The 19,557-nt window shown below is 36.1% G+C and overlaps 1 protein-coding gene across 9 annotated transcripts in view; it reads left to right on the top strand.

The window, feature by feature from the left end:
* MME (membrane metalloendopeptidase) overlaps positions 1-19,557 on the top strand; it is a 95,026-nt gene that overhangs the window by 52,473 nt on the left and 22,996 nt on the right. For all 9 annotated transcript variants that reach the window (XM_017680001.3, XM_073232188.1, XM_017680000.3 and 6 more), the window contains 2 exons: positions 1,255-1,335; positions 2,659-2,762. In XM_017680001.3, coding sequence (XP_017535490.1) covers positions 1,255-1,335; positions 2,659-2,762 — 185 coding nt within the window. The remainder of the gene's footprint in view (positions 1-1,254; positions 1,336-2,658; positions 2,763-19,557) is intronic.

The raw sequence follows: 19,557 nt of genomic DNA, 5'->3' as shown, positions 1-19,557 counted from the left end.
TTATGGTAAGCTATCTGGGGGCAGAAATTTTTGCCTAACATTGTATCCTCAGCACCTTATGGTGTTATACTCTTGAACATATATTAAATGAATAAATACACTAATTAATTCATCCTCTTGAATACTTATGATAACCTAATTTTATACAGCAATAAAGAAGCCTACTTAATGTTTCTGTCATATTATTTACCCAAAGATTTGGCAATAAATCCGTTATGTACTACCTCCTACTACTATAAACTTTGTGTCCCTTAGAACATCCTTTGGGGAAATGTCTTCTAGAAAATAAAGAACCATTCAGAGAGGGATGATTGTAATTAGTCAATGGTGTGGAAACCTATAAGAAACTGGGCTTGGCCTAAACTGACTTAGTGACACATGTCCTGTCTGATCCACTGGGGAAATCCTGGGCTTATGAAATAGATTTGTAACAAAACCTCATCCGTTTGATGGTAAACAAAAATAACTTAGAGATACAGGCTTAATTCCATATGAAAATTTTAATTCAATTATTTAAAAGCAATGTGATGTGATAGACTCAAAAGTCATGTCTTTGAGAAAAAGGAGAGAAATAAATAGAAATAGCAAGTAGTAAATAAATGTTAATGAAATAATAAAAATGTAAGCAATTTTAAGATAATAAAAATAATAATCAGAAATGGTAGTTAAGCAAAGTGGTACACATGAGCTGTATAACAAGGAAAATCCATTTCCACTCATTTAACTAATGTCATTCATCTAACTGTGGGAAGATAGGTATACATCAGCTTTGGAGTTCAAAGGAGAACATAAAAACTCCAGGAACATATATTCAGGAAGAATATTAGCACGAACCCTGTAAGCACATATCCGTTTTCTCAGCTAAATCGGTGAAGTGGAAAGATAATTATAAGCTGCTAGAATGGAAGTTCTAAATATTACCCTTCCCGCAAAATTGAAGAAAAAAAGCCTTTCAGAGAAAAAAGTTCATAAAATACATGTGCAACAATGACTTGTCAGTTTTTATTTTGGTTTTCTTGGGAAAGCTGTAGCCTATGAGAATAGCATGTTAGAAACTAAATTTCAGAAGTATTTTTTATGTATTTTGAACTCCAGGCAGAAACTTTTTCAAATATTTCTATTTAACTGTTGTCAGATACTCTCCTTATAAACAGTATGGATCAACCTATTTATCTGCTAGGCATGGGCAAATTATAATGTTTGCATTTGAAAGTTACATAATCATCTTGACATGCAATGTCTTTATTTTCATAGGCCTTAGCAATTAAAGAAAGAATCGGCTATCCTGATGACATTGTTACAAATGATGACAAACTGAATAATGAATACGTGGAGGTCAGTCTCTGTAAACACCCTGCACTAATGATACCTAGGGCTGGGGACAATGTCATTTATAGCTAAGGGCTGCCAGAAATTATGTGAAATGGCCTAAAGCCACGTAGGCCTTATAATATAGAGCTTGAACACTGAAGCCAGTTACTACGGCTGTTTCAGTTTTAGCCTTTTGTGCAATTGGCCTGGTCTGTATTTGGTTTTGTTATTTTGGTTTCCATGTGTTCTATTTTAAGAGTCGGAAGAAAAAATCTGGTGTCCCTTACAGAGGATCAAGGGGTGAACATCACAGTGAACAGCAGGCCATGCTCAGGCTCTTATCTCACCTGATACAGGCCCAAGAAGCCATGTCTTCAGGCTTCATTCCCTTTTTAATTATTCCTCCACTGGATAAACCAGGCCATGCCTTCTCTATTTAAAAACAAAAGTACTCTGAGAACCGGAAACTCTTTCCTTCTCTTCTGGTAATGTTAACAATGAAAAGAAAATAGAGTTGACTCACGTCCCCCCAATACTGATTTCAGACTCAGCTGAGGGTCCTGTCGCTCCCCTCGTGGTCACCGCACTGCTGGAAACTCTGGTGACACCAAGGTGGTTCTTGCCCAGATCCAGGGATGACAGTGATTCCTGACCCATTGATTACTAGCCTATAGTACCCTCTCCCCTCTTTCCATTTGCAGAGAAGCTTGACTATTTTGTTTTGAATGAGCTGGCTACAGCATGCAAGTCCCTAGGGACCTCGTGGCAAGAGTCTAGCAGCTGAGAGCATAGACTCATGGCTGAACTGCTTGGGTTCAAATCTCAGCTCCACAGATCATAACTTGCTAAGAGCATAGACTCAGAATCAGACTCCTAGGGTTCAAGATCCAGCTGTATCACTTATTACCTTGAGCAGAGAACTTAATTGTGCCTTAGTTTCCTCAACTCTAAAATGTTTATAACTGCCCATCTTCATAATATTATTATAAGGATTAAAAGAGTGTACTATATACCTGAGAACAGTACCTGGCACACAATAGGTACTAAATAAGAATGTGCTCTCATCTGTCATGTAAGAATTAATATCAATACAGTAAAACTTGTCTGACACTTGGTTTCATTTGATTAATTACAAAAGAATAGACTCCAGTGGTGATTCAGCTAGAGCAGCAGGACTACAGTATAGAACTAGGCTAAGTGGAATTAAATCCTTTTTTGGTAAATTTAATGCTCTCTGTTAACTTTATTAATGGATTAAACTTAAGAAAACAGCCCCTATGTTTTTTAGCAAAATTTTTGAAGATACTGGTTTTAATATTTTCTCCCAAAATCTTTTATATAATATAGTTGAACTACAGAGAAGATGAATACTTTGAGAACATAATTCAAAATTTGAAGTTAAGCCAAAGTAAACAACTCAAGAAGCTTCGGGAAAAGGTGGACAAGGATGAGTATGTATATTCTGGTTTCTAATATATTTGTTCAGAAGAGGGTCCTTTTCCCTCCTCTGTGCTGGATTAAGAGAAAGAACCTTATTTAGAATAATGTCTAAAAGTACAGTGTCTTCCTTCTATCGAGTACATCTAAGAGTATCTAAGAATGTTATAGTAAAGATGGGTCAGGGATTTAGCCAAAATATAAAATGTTTTCATTAAGGTGTCCTTAGACTACCTCATTTCTTTGTCTTCTCAGCATGAGTGACCCATAGCTCATTCAAGCCTTCTCTGAGGCCATTCTCACTAAGAATTATCTTCTGCCTGCAGCCCCACCTATATTCTGTCCGTCAGTGGCCCAGCTCTATCCTCTTCCATATGCTCCATGTAACATGTCTACAACCTTGTGGTAGCTAAATATAGGATACCAGGGTTCTCCTCCAAAGCCTTCAAATGTTCATAATCTCCACTTATTAGTGACATTAGTACTCCATATTAACTATTAACGTTAGTTTAGTGTTTATTTTTCAGTTACCCAGACGTCTCTAACATGTTAATCAGCATGTGTGTGCACTCACAACCCTAGAACTGCTTATGCTGACTTTTTCTTGCTAGGCTCTTCACTCCTATAGAACAGGGGCTATTCCTTTTGACTGTTCAGTATGGTACTGAACACAGAGAAAATTTTCAATTAAAACTGAATTTGTGAATGAGTAAGCAAGTGAAAAGTAAAAATACTAACTTAATTTGTGTGGTAACTGACACAGCAACATGCCAGGGAGGTGATCATTTATTCACACATTCATTTATTTAGTTATTAAGCTAACTAAACATTAAACATTAATGTTAATTTTTTTAATTGTTAATGTAATATTTCAATAACTTTTAGCTTAATAAACACTGACTAAGTCTAGGTGTCATTGAAAACTAGGAGAATCAAAGGTGAAATTTGATTATATCACATTACATCAGTAGTGTAGCAAAGACATGATATAGGAAACTGTACCACCAGGAGAAAAGTGTTATGCCAAGCAAGGTGCAAAGTGCAGTGTGACTGTTTGATGGCAGAACTGTTCAGTTCTCAGTAAACCAAGTACAAGTTGGACAAAATTCATAAATGGAAATGCCAATACATTTCAGTCTCTATGCAGTGTTTTGCACCATACCCTAAAAGAGAGACTGATTTATTTTGCTGGTCTCTGGATTTACAAGTGTTGTATTGTCAGTGCTAAAAATTGGGCTGCAAATGTCAGAGAATGTTTAGTGTCCCAGCTGGAAAAGAAGGAAGGAGAATGAGTACATATGCTTTGTATTATAATTGGTTGTCAAATTCTACCTCCAGAAATCTACAAAAAAAGTCATCAAAAGGAGTACTCTGTGGGTAAATTCCTAATCTGAGAAGTTTACAAGTCTGAACATTTTTATTTCTTTAAAAATACATATACTTACATTTAATAACTGTTAGCACTGTGTTAGTATCTACAGAGAAATACTGTCAAATATTCTTTCTGAAATTAGCTAACATAACCTGAACCCATGTGACACCAGCAGATTTCTCCATAATTTTAAAAATCGTTGTTCAGTTATTGCTTGCTGTCTTCTTTTGAAGTTAACGTAATTCCAGTTCTTTAACCGTTTTGCATGTAGTTTGCACTTTACATTCCCTTTCATGATATGTGTTGATTTTCTCTTTATGATAATCTAAAGCCACAATTGTGTATGATAATTTAATGAATGTTTGGTAAGTAACATGTATAGCTAGCTCTCCAGTTCTTTTTGGATCTTCTCCATGAGCTTCTGCTAGTCATCAAGGTGCAGCTTGGCTTCCAAGGTCTTCTCTGCCATGCCAGCGTGCTTTTTCTTCCTTCCTCCTCTTCTGCCTTTATATACTGAGGCCAAGGGTTCAGAACTTTGGCTGCACATTAGAATCACCTGGGGAGAGTCAGAAATAGCACTGGTTCCCCAGCACCACCACCCTGTGTTGTGATGTACTTGCCTGGGGATGGGGACCTCAGTACTAAGTATTCTTTTTAAGTACCACCCCACCTCCTCCAGTGAGGACCCCTGAGTTAGTATTAGTTCCTTTTTGTATTGAATCATACATGTTTGTCTTTAATTTTGTGCAATTTTTTTACAAGATGATGCCTTTAACTTGGCAATTTAGGCTTAAAATTTATTTTTCATCTTCTGCAATACTGGCAGCACTGTTGACAGTGACTGCATCAGGTCTTCAGGACTACCCCTGAAAGGACACAACATAATGGAAGTTCCTCATATTTTATTAAAGTTTCTGACAGTGAAAGTTTCTGATTTATTTTGTACCTGCTTAATAGTAATAGATTCACTATGTTTTTTTTCCTTTTTTATGTATTGTCAAGTTCAACTGCTCACTGTATAAATTCAGGCACATGTTTTTCTTCCATTTATCCACATGGTTTTTGTTACCAGTCAGAGAATTTACATTTTCAGATACTCAAGTCCTTACTCCCAAAGTCTGCAGGAGAAATAGGTGTCCATACTCATAACTGATGGGACAGAGATGAGAAAGGTATTGATTATAAGATGGTTATATTGCAGGGTATTATAGAAAATTGATGATGTATTAAATTTTCAAGGCAGCAACTAATTTAAGTCACTTCAATTAAACAAATAGTAACCTTCTGGACTTTTTTTTTTCTTGCTCCACAAGCTCTCAGTGAACAAACTTGTATGCTTCTTGGCATCTTCTACTGTCATTATGGCCACTGAATTTTTTAATCTGTCCCAGGTTCATTTGCTGAGTTGCAGGCCCAAACGTCTAGCTGGCTATGAAACATCTCCAAGCACGCCTTCCTTTGACCCTTCAAGCATTTTCCATTTTAGGCAAAAATTGATCATTCCTCTCCATATCCTCATATTCACCAACAGCTCCCATCTTACTGCTACCAAGTCAGAAACCAGGGACTCATCTTACATCCTAGACCCTTTCTCTCATCTCTGACACCTATGTGGTATCTACCTTAAATCCCTTCCCCCTGAAAAAAACACACCAAGCTTACATCCACCAGCTGCTAATTGAGTATTACGTAGGTATGGGAGGATTTCCGTCTTACCCTCCATTGTCACTACCTTAATTCAGACATTTCTCATTGTTCACAGAGCTGTTACAATGTTTTTCCTAAATCTATGAACACTCATTTCACATTCATTCAGCTTATGCTCCATGCTACTGCCCTAGAGGGCTTTTAAAGACACAAATTGTCATGTTATTTCCTGATGAATACCTTCCAGTGTATCCCTGTTGCTGCCTTGTGAAGCGTGTGCAAGGCTCCACACACCTCCCACTGCTCTCATTCCTCCAGCTCCAGACTATCCTCAGCACCGCCCCAAAGCCCAGCTGTCAGAATTACTTCCAAGTCATTGCTCTATATTGTCCTTTTCTTGTCCTTTCCCTTGAACATCCTGTCTGCCTGTGTTCATCCAAAAGAAATCTATACATGGTTTGATTCTGTTTGAGTGTTACCTCCCTGAGCATCCCATCACATTTTCTCTATGCCTTGTGCCTGTCCTATACCTTACGCACATTTCAATCATAGCATTGGTACATTTTACTACATTTAGCTGGACTAGCCCTTGTAGAAAGCAGAAACCCAGAGAACAATTATATAGATCTCTAAAGAGAAAAAATGTACGAAAACAAAACAAAATGAATTCCTTTTCTTGTTTTTAGCCTTCAACTTGTGTGTTTCTCAGGATTGAACTTTGTATGTTATAATTGTGATAGGTAGCAGCAGTGTTTGTAAATCATGACTGTTGGGCCATGGAATGACTTTTCATAAACTAGAAGGACTTATTTCATTGCTGCATCTTTCCTGTTGTTATGCATTAAAACACACACACACACACACTGACATTGACAGAAGCCAACTCAATAAACATTTTATTGAGCAGCTGCAATGTGCACAGCACTGTGCTGAACACTGTGGAAGACAGAGATGAATAAAATGTGGCCCTCACCTCAGGAGCTCACAATCTAGGGAGAGAAGCAAGTAAGTAACAGTTAAATCTGATGAAAGGCAGAGTCTGGTTGGTGCTATTACACAGAAACAAAAGTGCTAGAACAACCCTTTTTTTGAAACCATAATTAAACCATTACTTATCAGTAAAACATTCTCACGAAACAGCATGCCAGCATTTAAATTAATATTGAGGTGAACAGAGGATTCACTAAAAACAAAACAAAACAAAATGCTTCACTCATTTCTGCCTTCTTCCTTGCTTCAAGCCTGCTTTTTGTTCTAATCTGGGCTAATTGGATCGTAGCCTCTGGGATAAGTGGTACTCCTTGACGCTGGCAGCCCAGCAGCTGTGGCTCTATGTGCTTCTTCCTGAGGGACCAATACCACCAAAAATGGCAAGGAGGTCAATACCCTGTGAAATGACACAGTAGTTCTGCCACTGCAATGTGTTACTAACACTCTGTTAGTGTCCCGCTTCTTACAGGGAGTACCTGTGGCCTTTCAATAGCCATGCATTTCTTTATCTGTAAAATGAGCAGATTGCTTTAGATTGTTCTAAATGTCTTCCTCCTTGGCTTCTCTGCATCAAGTGACCACACAGAAAAAGAGCATATTCTTGAGAGGTAAAGTACATCACTTCTTTCTAAAATATCCCTTCTGATTTTTCCCCTTCATGGAGGTTTCTAGAACCAATCTCCTTTCTAATTAAGTCTTATATTGGTGAAGTTGGTGATCAAAAGGACCATAGTTATGCAGGACTTATATGGAAAAATGAGACAGCACAATGCATAGAGTAGATGGGACCCGTCCAACTGGGTGTGGAGAGTGCTGGAAACTTGGGACACTGAATGTCCATTAGTGTAGATGTATGAGGAAGATTTGTAAAAGACATTGTTCAGTTCATCAAGTACAACTCAGCCAGAAAGATGTAATAACAGATAGGTGGACTAAACATGGACAAATCATTCTAATTCCCTGCCCTGGTGTGCTCATGTCCTGCACATGTTGTAATAGATGAAAATTTTAGATGTCCATCTTTTATACTCCCATTAAATGAACAAGCTTTGCAGTTCTCTAATGTGTTTTGGGGTTATAAGCAAAACACATTTTATCAGTAAAAACATACTTGCTTTTTAATTAGCACCCAAGGAGGGTTTTGTTCTGTTTTGTTTTGAGAAGAGGGAGGAGAAATAGAAAGGGAAGCTAAATGTTTTAAAGGTTGAAGTTTTAAACTGGGAGGAGAAGTTTGCAAAATCATTTCTAAACCTTTTATCCCAGTGTACCCTCTTGAGGGGTCAATTCCCAGAGGGTACACAGCTTCTGCAGCCTGCGTGACAGCAGTGCCTCACTTAGCCTAGTCCCCTCCACCCTCCCAGAGTCTCAGGATGAGAAAGGTCGGCACTCTTGGACTTGGAAGACCCACTAATCTGCCAAGGCCCAAATATGTATTGAGTACCCGTCATGTTCCCAGAATTGTTCTAAACCCTAGAGATACAATTAAGAACAAAACATGAAATAAACAACTGAGACTATATCAAACTAAAAGCTTCTGTACAGCAAAGGAAATAATCAACAGAATGCCAGAGCTACCTATGCAATGAGAGAAAATATTTTCAAATCATATATCTGACAAGGGGTTAATCTCCTAAAAACATAAGGAATCCCTACAACTCAATAACAAAAAACCCAATAACCCAATTTAAAAGTGAGCTAAGGACTTACAGACACTTCTCCAAAAAAGACAAAGAAATGGCTGCCAGATATATGAAAAGATGCTCAACATCATTAATCATCAGGGAAATGCAGATCAAAACCACAATGTGATATCACATCAGTCCAGGCAGGTGGGCTATTATCTGAGGGAAAGAAAAAAGAGAGATAAGTGTTGGCCAGATGTAAAGAAATTGAAACACTTGCACACCACTGGTGGGAATGCACAATGGTGGAGCCCCTTTGGATAACAATACGGAGGTCCCTCAAATAATTAGAAATAGAACTTCTGTACGACCCAGAAGTCCTGCTTCTGGGTATATATCCAAAAGAATTGAAATCAGGCTATCCAAGAGATATTAACAGTCCCATGTTCATTGTAGTACCACTCACAATAGCTAAGATGTGGAAACTACCTAACTGCTTCCATTGACAATGAACGGATAAAGAAAATGTGGCATATGCACACAATGGAATACTATTCAGCCTTTAAAAAGCAGAGAATTATGCAATATGCAACAACATGGATGAACCTGAAAGCATTATACTAAGTAAAATAAACCAGACACAGGAAGACAAACACTGCATGATTCCACTTACATAAGGAACTAAAAGTCAAATTCATAAATTCAAAAAATGGAATAATGATTACCAGGAGCTGTGGAGAGGAGCAAATATGGAGAAAACATCAGGCACAAAGTTTCTGTTAAGCAAGATGAATAAGCCCTAGAGATCTGTTGCACAGCATTGTACCTATAGTCAACAATAATGTGTCATAACACTAAAAATGTGTTAAGAGAGTAGATCTTGTGGTAAGTGTCCTTATCACAGTTTTAAAAAAGAATAAAAGATGGAGCATCCCTGCTCTCATGGAGTTACCATCTGTCTTTAAGCTAGACAGATGATAGATACAATGTCAGGTACATCTTTGCTAAGGGTTGTATGAGATGGAAGAGGTTTCCTTTCTTTTTTTTAAAGATCCCAAGGTTATTCTAAATCAGGAGGAAAAGTCACCAAAAGAAAATTTTGACAGAAATGATTGACCCACCCATATATCCCCCCAAATAGGGAATTTCTCTGAATTTGGCCCATTGCACACATGAAGGTACACACACATGTGCATGTGCACACATATAAAGCTATTGAAGACCAGAAAGATTGCCTTGTTGCCAAACAGAACCACACACACCTATTACTTCTAGGAAGGCAATGAATGGTGATTTCTGTTGCTTTTTTGCTGAAAAAGAAGTGGCCTCTCCCAATTTAATATAAGAATAGGAGTACTGACTATCAGCTCTCAATCAGGTGAATCACTCAAATCACTGAGAGTCCTTCGGTTACATTAACAACTCTTATACAATAACAGTGAACAGTTTAATGAAGATCTTTGGTCCTACTGTGCTTTTGCCTTTGGGTAAAAGTTTGTACTTCATGAAACAGTACAATTGCTTGTGCCATGGATTCGGAGGGTGGGGTGGGAATGGTGGGAGGTGGGAGGTAGAGAGAGTACCGGCCCCATGAAAGCTGGCAACCTGTGCCCCAGCCCTCTGCTCTTCTGCTGCCTTGCTCAAAGTACACACGGGGGATGCTCTATAATCACCTGGCTCTGGTTGCCAGGGGGACTTGCTTTCCTAGGTCCCCTGGGACTAAAACAGAGAGACAACTACTGGCAAGCTACCACTACACAGAGCACAGACTGAAATACACATCCAGTCTCTTGTGAAAAAGACCTACTTACTTGTCCTGGAACTTCAGCCTGAGGGACAGGAATCTGTTTTACCACATATCTAGAGACTATGGAAGTGCTCCCAGGGAACATAGGCCAGAAGATTCCCATCTTTGTGGTCTCCTTCAGCCTTGCTACAGCTTGCCCATACCTCGCAAAAAAGAGCTTATACACTCATCTGAAGCTCCGATTTTTGCAATTATTGCCCAGGGGACATCTGCACATCCCCTGGTCTAGAGGTCAGCAGTGTTTACAATTACAGTCCCACAGGATTGTATATATTTGCATATCTTAAAAGCTACTGCCTGATGCTTGGTTTCCAATCAGCCTGAAGCTAATGATGATTGAGATCCCTCCATTTGGAACACTGACAGGTCATGGCTCACCCTCAACAACTGGAAGCTATCAAGAATAAACAAGTCTGCTTAAACAATCACAAAAGTTCAAGAGACAACAAAGACCTAGGGCAAGGATGAAAAGTAAGTTTCATCTCTTAAATAAATCTGGTCCTCAGGACTGGAAGAGATAGCTGTTTCACCTACTACATAGAAATAAACACAGAAAACCAAGCAAAATGAGGAAACAAGAATATGTTCCAAATGAAAGAAAAAATAAAATCTCAGAAAAAAGCTTTAATGAAATGGAGATAAGTAATTTACCTGATAAAGAATTCAAAGAAATAGTCATAAAGATGCTCACCAAACTTGGGATGAAAACAGTGAGAGCTTCAACAAAGAAACAGAAAATATAAGAAAGTACCAAACAGAAGTCACAGCTGATGAATACAAAAACTGAATTGAAAATTACCTGGAGTGGTTGAATAGCAGATTAGATGAAGCAGAAGAAAAGATCAGTGATCTAGAAGACATGAGAGTGGAACTCACCTAAATAGAACAGCAAGAAGAAAAAAGAACTTAAGAAAGTAGAAATAGCATAAAGGACTCCATGGACAACATCAAAAGGAATAACATTTGCATTGTAGGGGCCCAGAAGAAGAAAGAAAGAGGCAGAAAACTTATTTGAAGATGGCTGAAAACTTTCCAAAACTGGAAAAGAAAACCAACATCCAGTTCCAGGAAGCCCTGAGGGTTCCAAAGAAGATGAACCTAAAAATATCTACATAAACACATTATAATTGAAATATCAAAAGTTAAAGAATCTTAGAAGCAGCAAGAGAGAAACAACTTGTTACATACAAGAGAACACTAATAAGACTAGCAGTAAATTTTCAACAGGAACTTTGCAAGCCAGAAGGGAGTGACACAATATATTCAAAAGGCTGAAAGGAAAATACTTATAAGCAATAACTCTTTACAGAGCAAGGTTATCATTCCAAAATGAATAAATTTAAAGAGTTTTTCAGACAGCAAGAGTGTAAGGAGTACATCACCACTAAAGCAGCCTTATAAAAAAATGTTAAAGGTACTTCCTCAAGCTGAAAAGAAAGGGCATTAATTCATAACAAGAAAACATGAAAGTATAAATCTCACTAATAAAGGTAAAAATATAGTAAAAATAGTGTATTAATCACTTACAAGCTAGCATAAGAAGTAATAAAAAACTATACAATAACTAAGGGATACACAAAAAGTCATAAAATGTTATATCAAAATCATAAAATAGGGGAAGGGTTTGTAAAAATGTAAAGTTTTAGAATGCATCCAAGCTTCAGTTGTCACTGACTTAAAATAAACATATATATTTCTATACAGGCCTATCTCAATGTATATATTCTGTTACATGAGAGCCTTTTGATAACCACACAGCAAAAGCATACACAAAAGAGAGTAAGAAAGGAGTGTAAGCGTAACAATAAAGTCATCAAACTACAAAGAGGACAGCAAGAAGAAAAGACCCAAGAAGCATTAAAAAACAGCCAGAGAACAATTAACAAAATGGTAATAAGTACATATTAATAATTAAGTCAAATAAAATTATTGCACTAAATTCTCCAGTCAAAAGACACAGAGTGGCTGAATGGGAAAAAAACAAGACTCATCTATATGCTGTCTGCAAGAAACTCACTTCAGATATAAGGGCACATGCAAACTGAAGGAAAGAGATGGAAAAAAATGTTACACACAAATGGAAACCAAAAGACAGCTGGGGTGCCTATACTTATATCAACAAATAGACTTTAAAATAAAGAGTGTAATAAATTCAAAAAAGGACATAACATAATGATAAAAGGATCAACCAAAGAAGGGGATAGACATGTAAACACTTATGTACCCAACATATGAATGCTTAAATATAAGAAGTAAATACTAACAAATGTAAAGGGAGAGATTAACATCAATACAGTAATACTAGGTATAAAGTCCCCTACTTACATCAATGATTAGATCATCCAGGCAGAAAATCAATAAGGAAACATTAGCTTTAAATGACATGTTAGACTTCATGGATTGAACGGATACATGCAGATGGAACATTCTCCAAGATAAGTCATATGTTAACCTACAAAACAAGTCAATAAATATAAAGCTTGAAATCATATCACACACCTTTTCTGACCACTGTGGTATGAAACTGGAAATCAATTATAAGAAAAAAACTAGAAAAATTAAAAATATGTAGAGCTTAAACAACACGGCACTGAAAATCAATGGGTGAATGAAGAAATCAAAGGAGAAACTTAAAAAATAACTTGAGACAAATGAAAATAGAAATATAACTTAAAATAGCAGCAAAAACAGTTCTCAGAGGAAAGTTCATGGCACTATAGGCCTATCTCAAACTAGAAAAAGAACAAATGAAACCCAATGTTAGTAGGAGGAAATAACAGACATCAGAGTGGAAATAAATGAAATAGAGACTAAAAAGACAATAGAAAAGATGAATGAAACTAAGAGCTGGTTCTTTGAAAAGATGAACAAAATTGACAAAGCGCTAGCTAAACTCATCAAAAAAATGTTCAAATAAATAAAAACAATACTATAAAGGAAAAGTTAAAACTGATACCAAAGAAATACAAAGGATCATAAAAGACTACTGTGAGCAATTTTATGCCAACAAATTATACAATCTAGAGGAAATAGATAAATTCCTAGAAACATACAATCTTATAAGACTGAATCATGAAGAAATAGAAAATCTGAATAAACCAGTTACTAGTAAGGATACTGAGTCAGTAATCAAAACCTCCCAACCAAAAAAAGTCCAGGATCAGAAGGCTTCACTGACAAATTCTATCAAAATTACATACCTATCCTTCTCAAGCTCTTCTAAAAATTTGAAGAGGAGAGAATGCTTCAAAGCTGATTTTACAAGGCCAGCATTAACCTCATACCAATACCAGACAAGGACACAACAAAAAATAAAATTAGAGGTTAATATCCCTGATGAACAAAGGTGCAAACAACCTCAGCAAAATACTAGCAAACTGAATTCAACAATATATTACAAGTGCCATACACCTAGATCAAGTGTGATTTATTCCAGGGATGCAAGGATGTTTCAAAATCCACAGATCAATCCACATATACATCACATTTACAAAATGAAGGGTACAAATCATATGATCATCTTAATAGGTGTGGGAAAGCATCTGAAAAAATTCAACATTTATTTATGATAAAAAACTCTCAACAATGTATATATAGAGGGAGTATACCTCAACATAATAAAAGCCATATATGACAAGCCCACAATTAACATCATAATCAATCATGAAATGCTGTGTTTTCTCTGAAAAAGGATGCCTACTCTCATTACTTTAATTCAAGAGGTGTTGGAAGTCCTAGCCAGAGCAATTAGGCAAGAAAAAGAACTAAAAGGCATACAAATTGGAAGGGAAGAAGTAAAACTATCGTTATTTGCAGATGACATGATTTTATATACAGAAAACCCCAAAGACTCCTCCAAAAAGTTGCTACAAGTAATAAACAAATCCAGTAAAGTTGCAGGACACAAAATCATACAAAAATCTGTTGTGTTTTTATACACTAACATTAAATTATCAGGAAGAGAAGTTAAGAAAACAATCCCATTTACAATTGCATCAAAAAGAATCCAGAAGTTTGAAATAAATTTAACCAAGGGGGTGAATTAGTAACCTCTACATTAAAAACTGTAAGACATTTATGAAAGAAATTGAAGAAGTATCAAATAAATTGAAATATATTCCATGCTCATAGACTGAAAGAATTAATATTGTTTAAATGTTTATATTTTCAGTCTACAGATTCAATACAATCCCTATCAAAATCCCAATGGCATTTTTCACAGAAATAGAACACACAGTCCTAAAATTTGTATGGAACCACAGAAGACCCCTAATAGCCAAAGCAATCTTGAGAAAGAAGAACAAAGCAAGATACCTAATATTTCATGATTTCAAACTGTATTACAAAGCTAGAGTAATCAAAACACTATGGTTTGGGCACAAAAGTAGACACATAGATTAATGAAGCACAATAGAAAGCCCAGAAATAAGCCAAAGCATATATGATCAATTAATTTGTTTAAAAGGTGGGAAGAATATACAATAGGGAAAGCACATCTCTTTAATAAATGGTGTGGAGAAAATTGGACAGCCACATGCAAAAGAATGAAACTAGACTATTATTTTACACCATACACAGAATTAACTCAAAATGGATTTAAGACTTCAATGTAAGACTTGAAAACACAAAGCTCCTAAAAGCAAGCATAGGCGGTAAGCTCCTTGATAGCCATCTTGGCAAAGATTTTTGGATCTGACTCTATATAAAAAGGCAGCAAAAGCAAAAATAAACAAATGGGACCACATCAAACTAAAAAACTTTTGCACAGCAAGAACAAGAGAACTACAAATGGAAGAATATATTTGCAAATTGTGTATCTAATAATGGTTAATACGGTTAATATCCAATATACACAAAGAACATCTACATCTCAGAACAATCAATCTGGTTGAAAAATGGGCACAGAATCCAAATGGACATTTTGCCAAAGAAGACATACAGATGAGAAAAATGTGCCATTAGGCACATGAAAAAATGCTGAATGTTACTAATCATAAGGAAAATGCAAATCAAAACCTCAATAAAATATCACCTCACACCAGTTATAATGGCTTTTACCATAAAAAAATGGCAAGTGTTTGTGAAGACGTAGAGAAAAGGGGACCCTGTGCACTGCTGATGGGAGTGTAAATTGATGCGGTCACTGTGAAAACAGTATGGAGGTTCCTCAGAAATTAAAAATAGTATTACCTTATGATACAGCAACTCCACTTCTGGGTATTTATCTAAAGATAATAAAAACACTAACTTAGAAAGATATATGTCCCTATATTCATTGCAATATCATTTATAAAAGCCAAGATATAAAAACAACCAAAGTGTTGGTTCCATGGATAGATGAATAGATAAAGAAGATGTCAAATAGATACATATACAATTGACTATTACCCATCCATAAAAAAAGGAATGAAATCTTGCCCTTTGCAACAACAGGAGTGGATCATGATGGTATTATACTAAGTGAAATAAATCAGACAGAGAAAGACAAATACTGTCTAATCTTAATTATATGTGGAACCTAAAAAACCAAGCAAATGAATAAACAAAATAAAACTGATAGATACAGAGAAAAGAATGGTGGTTGCCAGAGGAGAGGGGCAATTGAGTGATATGGTGTGAGAAAGTCAAGAGATACAAACTTCCAATTATAAGATAAATAATTCATAGGGATGTAATGTACAGCATGGTGATGATTGTGAATAATACTGGCAGTGCATGTTTGAAAGCTGCCAAAGGAGTGTTAAAAATTCTCACAGGAAAAAAGAAAATGTGTCACTTTGTATGGTGACAAGCAGTACCTTACTTTGGTTGTCATTTTGCAGTGCATACAGACATCAAATCATTACATTGTATAACTGAAACTAATATAATGGTATATATCAATTATATCTCAGTTTAAAAATATAAGTTTTTAATCCACAAAAGTGGCATCTTTTCCATATAGTTAGGTGTTCTTTAATCTTTCAATGAGTTTTCAATATACAAGTCTTGTGCTTCTTTTGTTAAGTGTATGCCTAAATAGTTTATTCTTGGTACTAATGTAAATGGAGTTATTTTCTTTATTTCATTTTTTGATTATTCATTGCTAGTGTATATAAATATAACCAATTTTGGTATATTGAAAAACAAATAAAAATAAGCTCTTTCATTTGAAAGAGATTGGCAAGGAAATGGCATTCATCGTTGTAGTGAATGGCATACATCATATGTATGAGGCAGATGAACAGCTTAGAAGTAGGGAATTTGATGGGAAGATGAGAGGATCCTCTTTCTCCTTAGTTTACACATGTTTGTCCCACTTGTTATTTAACTTATAAATTATATAAGTTTAATTTATAAATTAGGGAAAATAGTTTGATAACCGTGCTGTGCCTTAGTTTCTTCAGCTGAAAATTGGAGGTGTCATCTATCTTAGAGGGATGGTTTAAAAGATGAACAAAGGTATAGAGAAAACTTTGAGGTCTCAACAAGACAATATTAATAAGTGGATTATGCAATTAAAAAATGGGAATTCTGCTTTCCAGAGGTATTTGAGGGGGACAAAACCATTATCTTATACTGCTGATTTCAAATGAATTGCTTCAAGACCTCTAGATGATGAGAAACTGAACACTTCCGGGAAAGGTATATCAACAATTTTGTTATTGTAAGTTTTAAGTTATACCTGAGTGGGTGAACAAGTTTTATTCCATGCACTTTTGCAATCCAGTGGGTTTCTTATATCCAAAAGGCTGTAAGATCATGCTGTCCACATCTGCTTTTCTTCCCTGCTGTAAAAATGATGTCTGGGTGCTTTTGTTTCATCACCACTTAGGTTCTTCAAGTAATAAGTGGAAGAAAAACACCTGGTCCCCCTCTCAAGGGTCTTTCACCTTACATTTCCTGTCCACACTGTTAGTTCAGCTTTGAGGGCCATGCTGCTTATGGTGACCCCTTTTTTGTTCTACTGTGGAATGTCCCAAAATGTAAGTTTACCTGACAAAATCATATCACAGAAATTTTTAAAAAAATAACATTTTACTTCTTGCTTTCCCACTTTTCATTTAATACCACACATACCCACAGTCTTACCCACACAGGCTACTAGAGGCAGGAGTGCAAATCAAAACAACAGAGTGATAGTTTCTTCATCTCTCAGGCCTCACGCCTCTTCTTGGAAGCTGCTGTGTCTGGCCTCTGCACTTTAAAGGTATCTTCAGGGACCCTGGACTACCCCTTAGTTTAGGGCCAGAATCACCACCATTTCGTTTTCTTACCTGCTGTGCATTTTCTCTTTTCTGTGCTACTATTCAGGGTCAGATTTGCCTGTGTTCTGTAAATGGAAGCTTCTCCTGAAACTTTAAAACTGCATCCAAATCAAAAGAACTTAGTTTTTGTTGTATCACCATTTATTTTGAGAAATGTTTTCTTTGCCTTAATTTAGCTTTTACATTAACATGATGAGATATTTCATGAATGACCACAGATATTAAGCATTAAGCCTGTAGCTGTGTTACCATCATTTTAAGATATAATGATCCAAGCACAGTACTTCAAGTTCTGATCATTCCCAGGGACAAAATGTCCTGTGCTTTTGAATCTGGGTAATTACCCAGGGGTGGTCTGAGGACGCACAGTGAAAGATCTAAAGGAAGAAAAGGCACACACTACACACCAGTGCTCTATGAACCTCAGAACCATAATTTTTATTTTCTTTGAGAATTCTGTGGTCATAAATAACTACCTGTTTACTTGAAGGTGAGGCACAGTGAACACTTTAATATGTAAAACCCTTCCTGCTGGAAAGTCACAAACATTAATCAAAATACAATCTTCAGCTCCTTAATGTAACAGAATAGTAGAAAAGTCCTAAAGTGAGAGGTATGACATTTATTTTTACAAAAGCAATAAACATAGGGTGGGTAATATAAACTTCATATGTGTCCTACTTTTGAGATCTGTTGCTGTCTGAAACATTAATTCCATATATCTAGCTCCTTTCCTCTGTAATATACTTACTTTAAAAAACATTTTGGATTGGCACTCTTTCATGTGTGATTACTAGCATTGTGCCTGAGTTCAATATCAAAAACTTTGCATATCATTTGAGATTGTCCATAGAAGTCCATGCAGAGTATACTATCACTAAATCAAAAGTTCCTTATTGAGAAACTGGACATTAAAACAGTTGAGACCTGATAACATATTAACTTTTATGGAAATTAAAATTTCAATAATTATAAGCTGTTCACACTTAAAGTCTACTGCCATATTCCCATCTAAATGTTGACGATGCATCAGAAATACCTTTCTCAAGTCCCCAAAAGGAACAGCGTTTCCCCTCAGGAGTACAATGAGCATTTTTCCATTTTGCCCCTTTTGCCAGACAACTTAGAACCTTACTTGAACCTGAGTCATAATTAACTGTGTAAATGTATATAAGCACAGTCCGAATACATCATTTTTCCTGATCATGATTTTATTTATATAAATATTTTCTGTCTCATACTTTGGGATCACACAGACAAAATCTACTTGTCCTGTGTAGGTTTGGATCTCCCAGTTTTAGTCCACACCCCTGGATTTACAAGTCCATGTTTTGTTGTGAGTCATCACAAATCGTGTGGGAAGCAAGTGGAATTTACTTGAAATAAATAAGATTGTATGAGTGTAATCATCAACATGCAAGAAATTAAAATATTGATGACTCAGTTGTAATGGAATTAGGAAGCACTGATACATCCATCACACCATCCTTTCTGAAAATGTTTCTCTCTGTTTAAAACAACATCATACTAAAGAAGAAACACATTGATGAACCACTCCCACACCCACACCATCCATCTGCACACTTATTTTCTTTGTAAAGAAAAATTCACAGAAATGTTACCAGGATTCTTTCTGAAAGTTCCAAATAGTTTATATGAATGTTTTGGTCATGTTATTGGAGATAAAATCCATAGTTAATGAAAACTTATCAGACAGTTGTTATGTATGGCCTTCCCTCAGTTATTTTTAAGAGATCAAAATGGAACTCACATCTGACATCCCACAGTAGCTACTGAAAATTGTAACTAAAATGCTGATTTAGGCAGTGACTTTGTACTGTTTACCTTGCAAAGCAAGGTCTGGAAATAGTTCTAATTTAGTCTCTTTGTATTAACTACTGTAAACTCCTTCTGTAAGTAGGATTATAATCGCCACACTAATTGTGTCCCTGAAAGTAGAATAACTACAATAAAGCCGTTGGATAGTAATAGATAGTAGTCTGAAGTTTATGCATGTGTGCTGACATTTAAGAGGTTATCTGAAATCAGGCAGAGTTCATTTTTTCAGTGTAATAGACTATAAAGATGAGGATATTACTCCTGCTGCACAAAGTGCTCAACAAT

Source organism: Manis javanica, chromosome 3 (assembly GCF_040802235.1).
Source record: "Manis javanica isolate MJ-LG chromosome 3, MJ_LKY, whole genome shotgun sequence".
Classification (NCBI taxonomy): Eukaryota; Metazoa; Chordata; class Mammalia; order Pholidota; family Manidae; genus Manis; species Manis javanica.
Note: the sequence above shows the minus strand (reverse complement) of the source record. Positions and strands in the feature narration are given on the sequence as shown.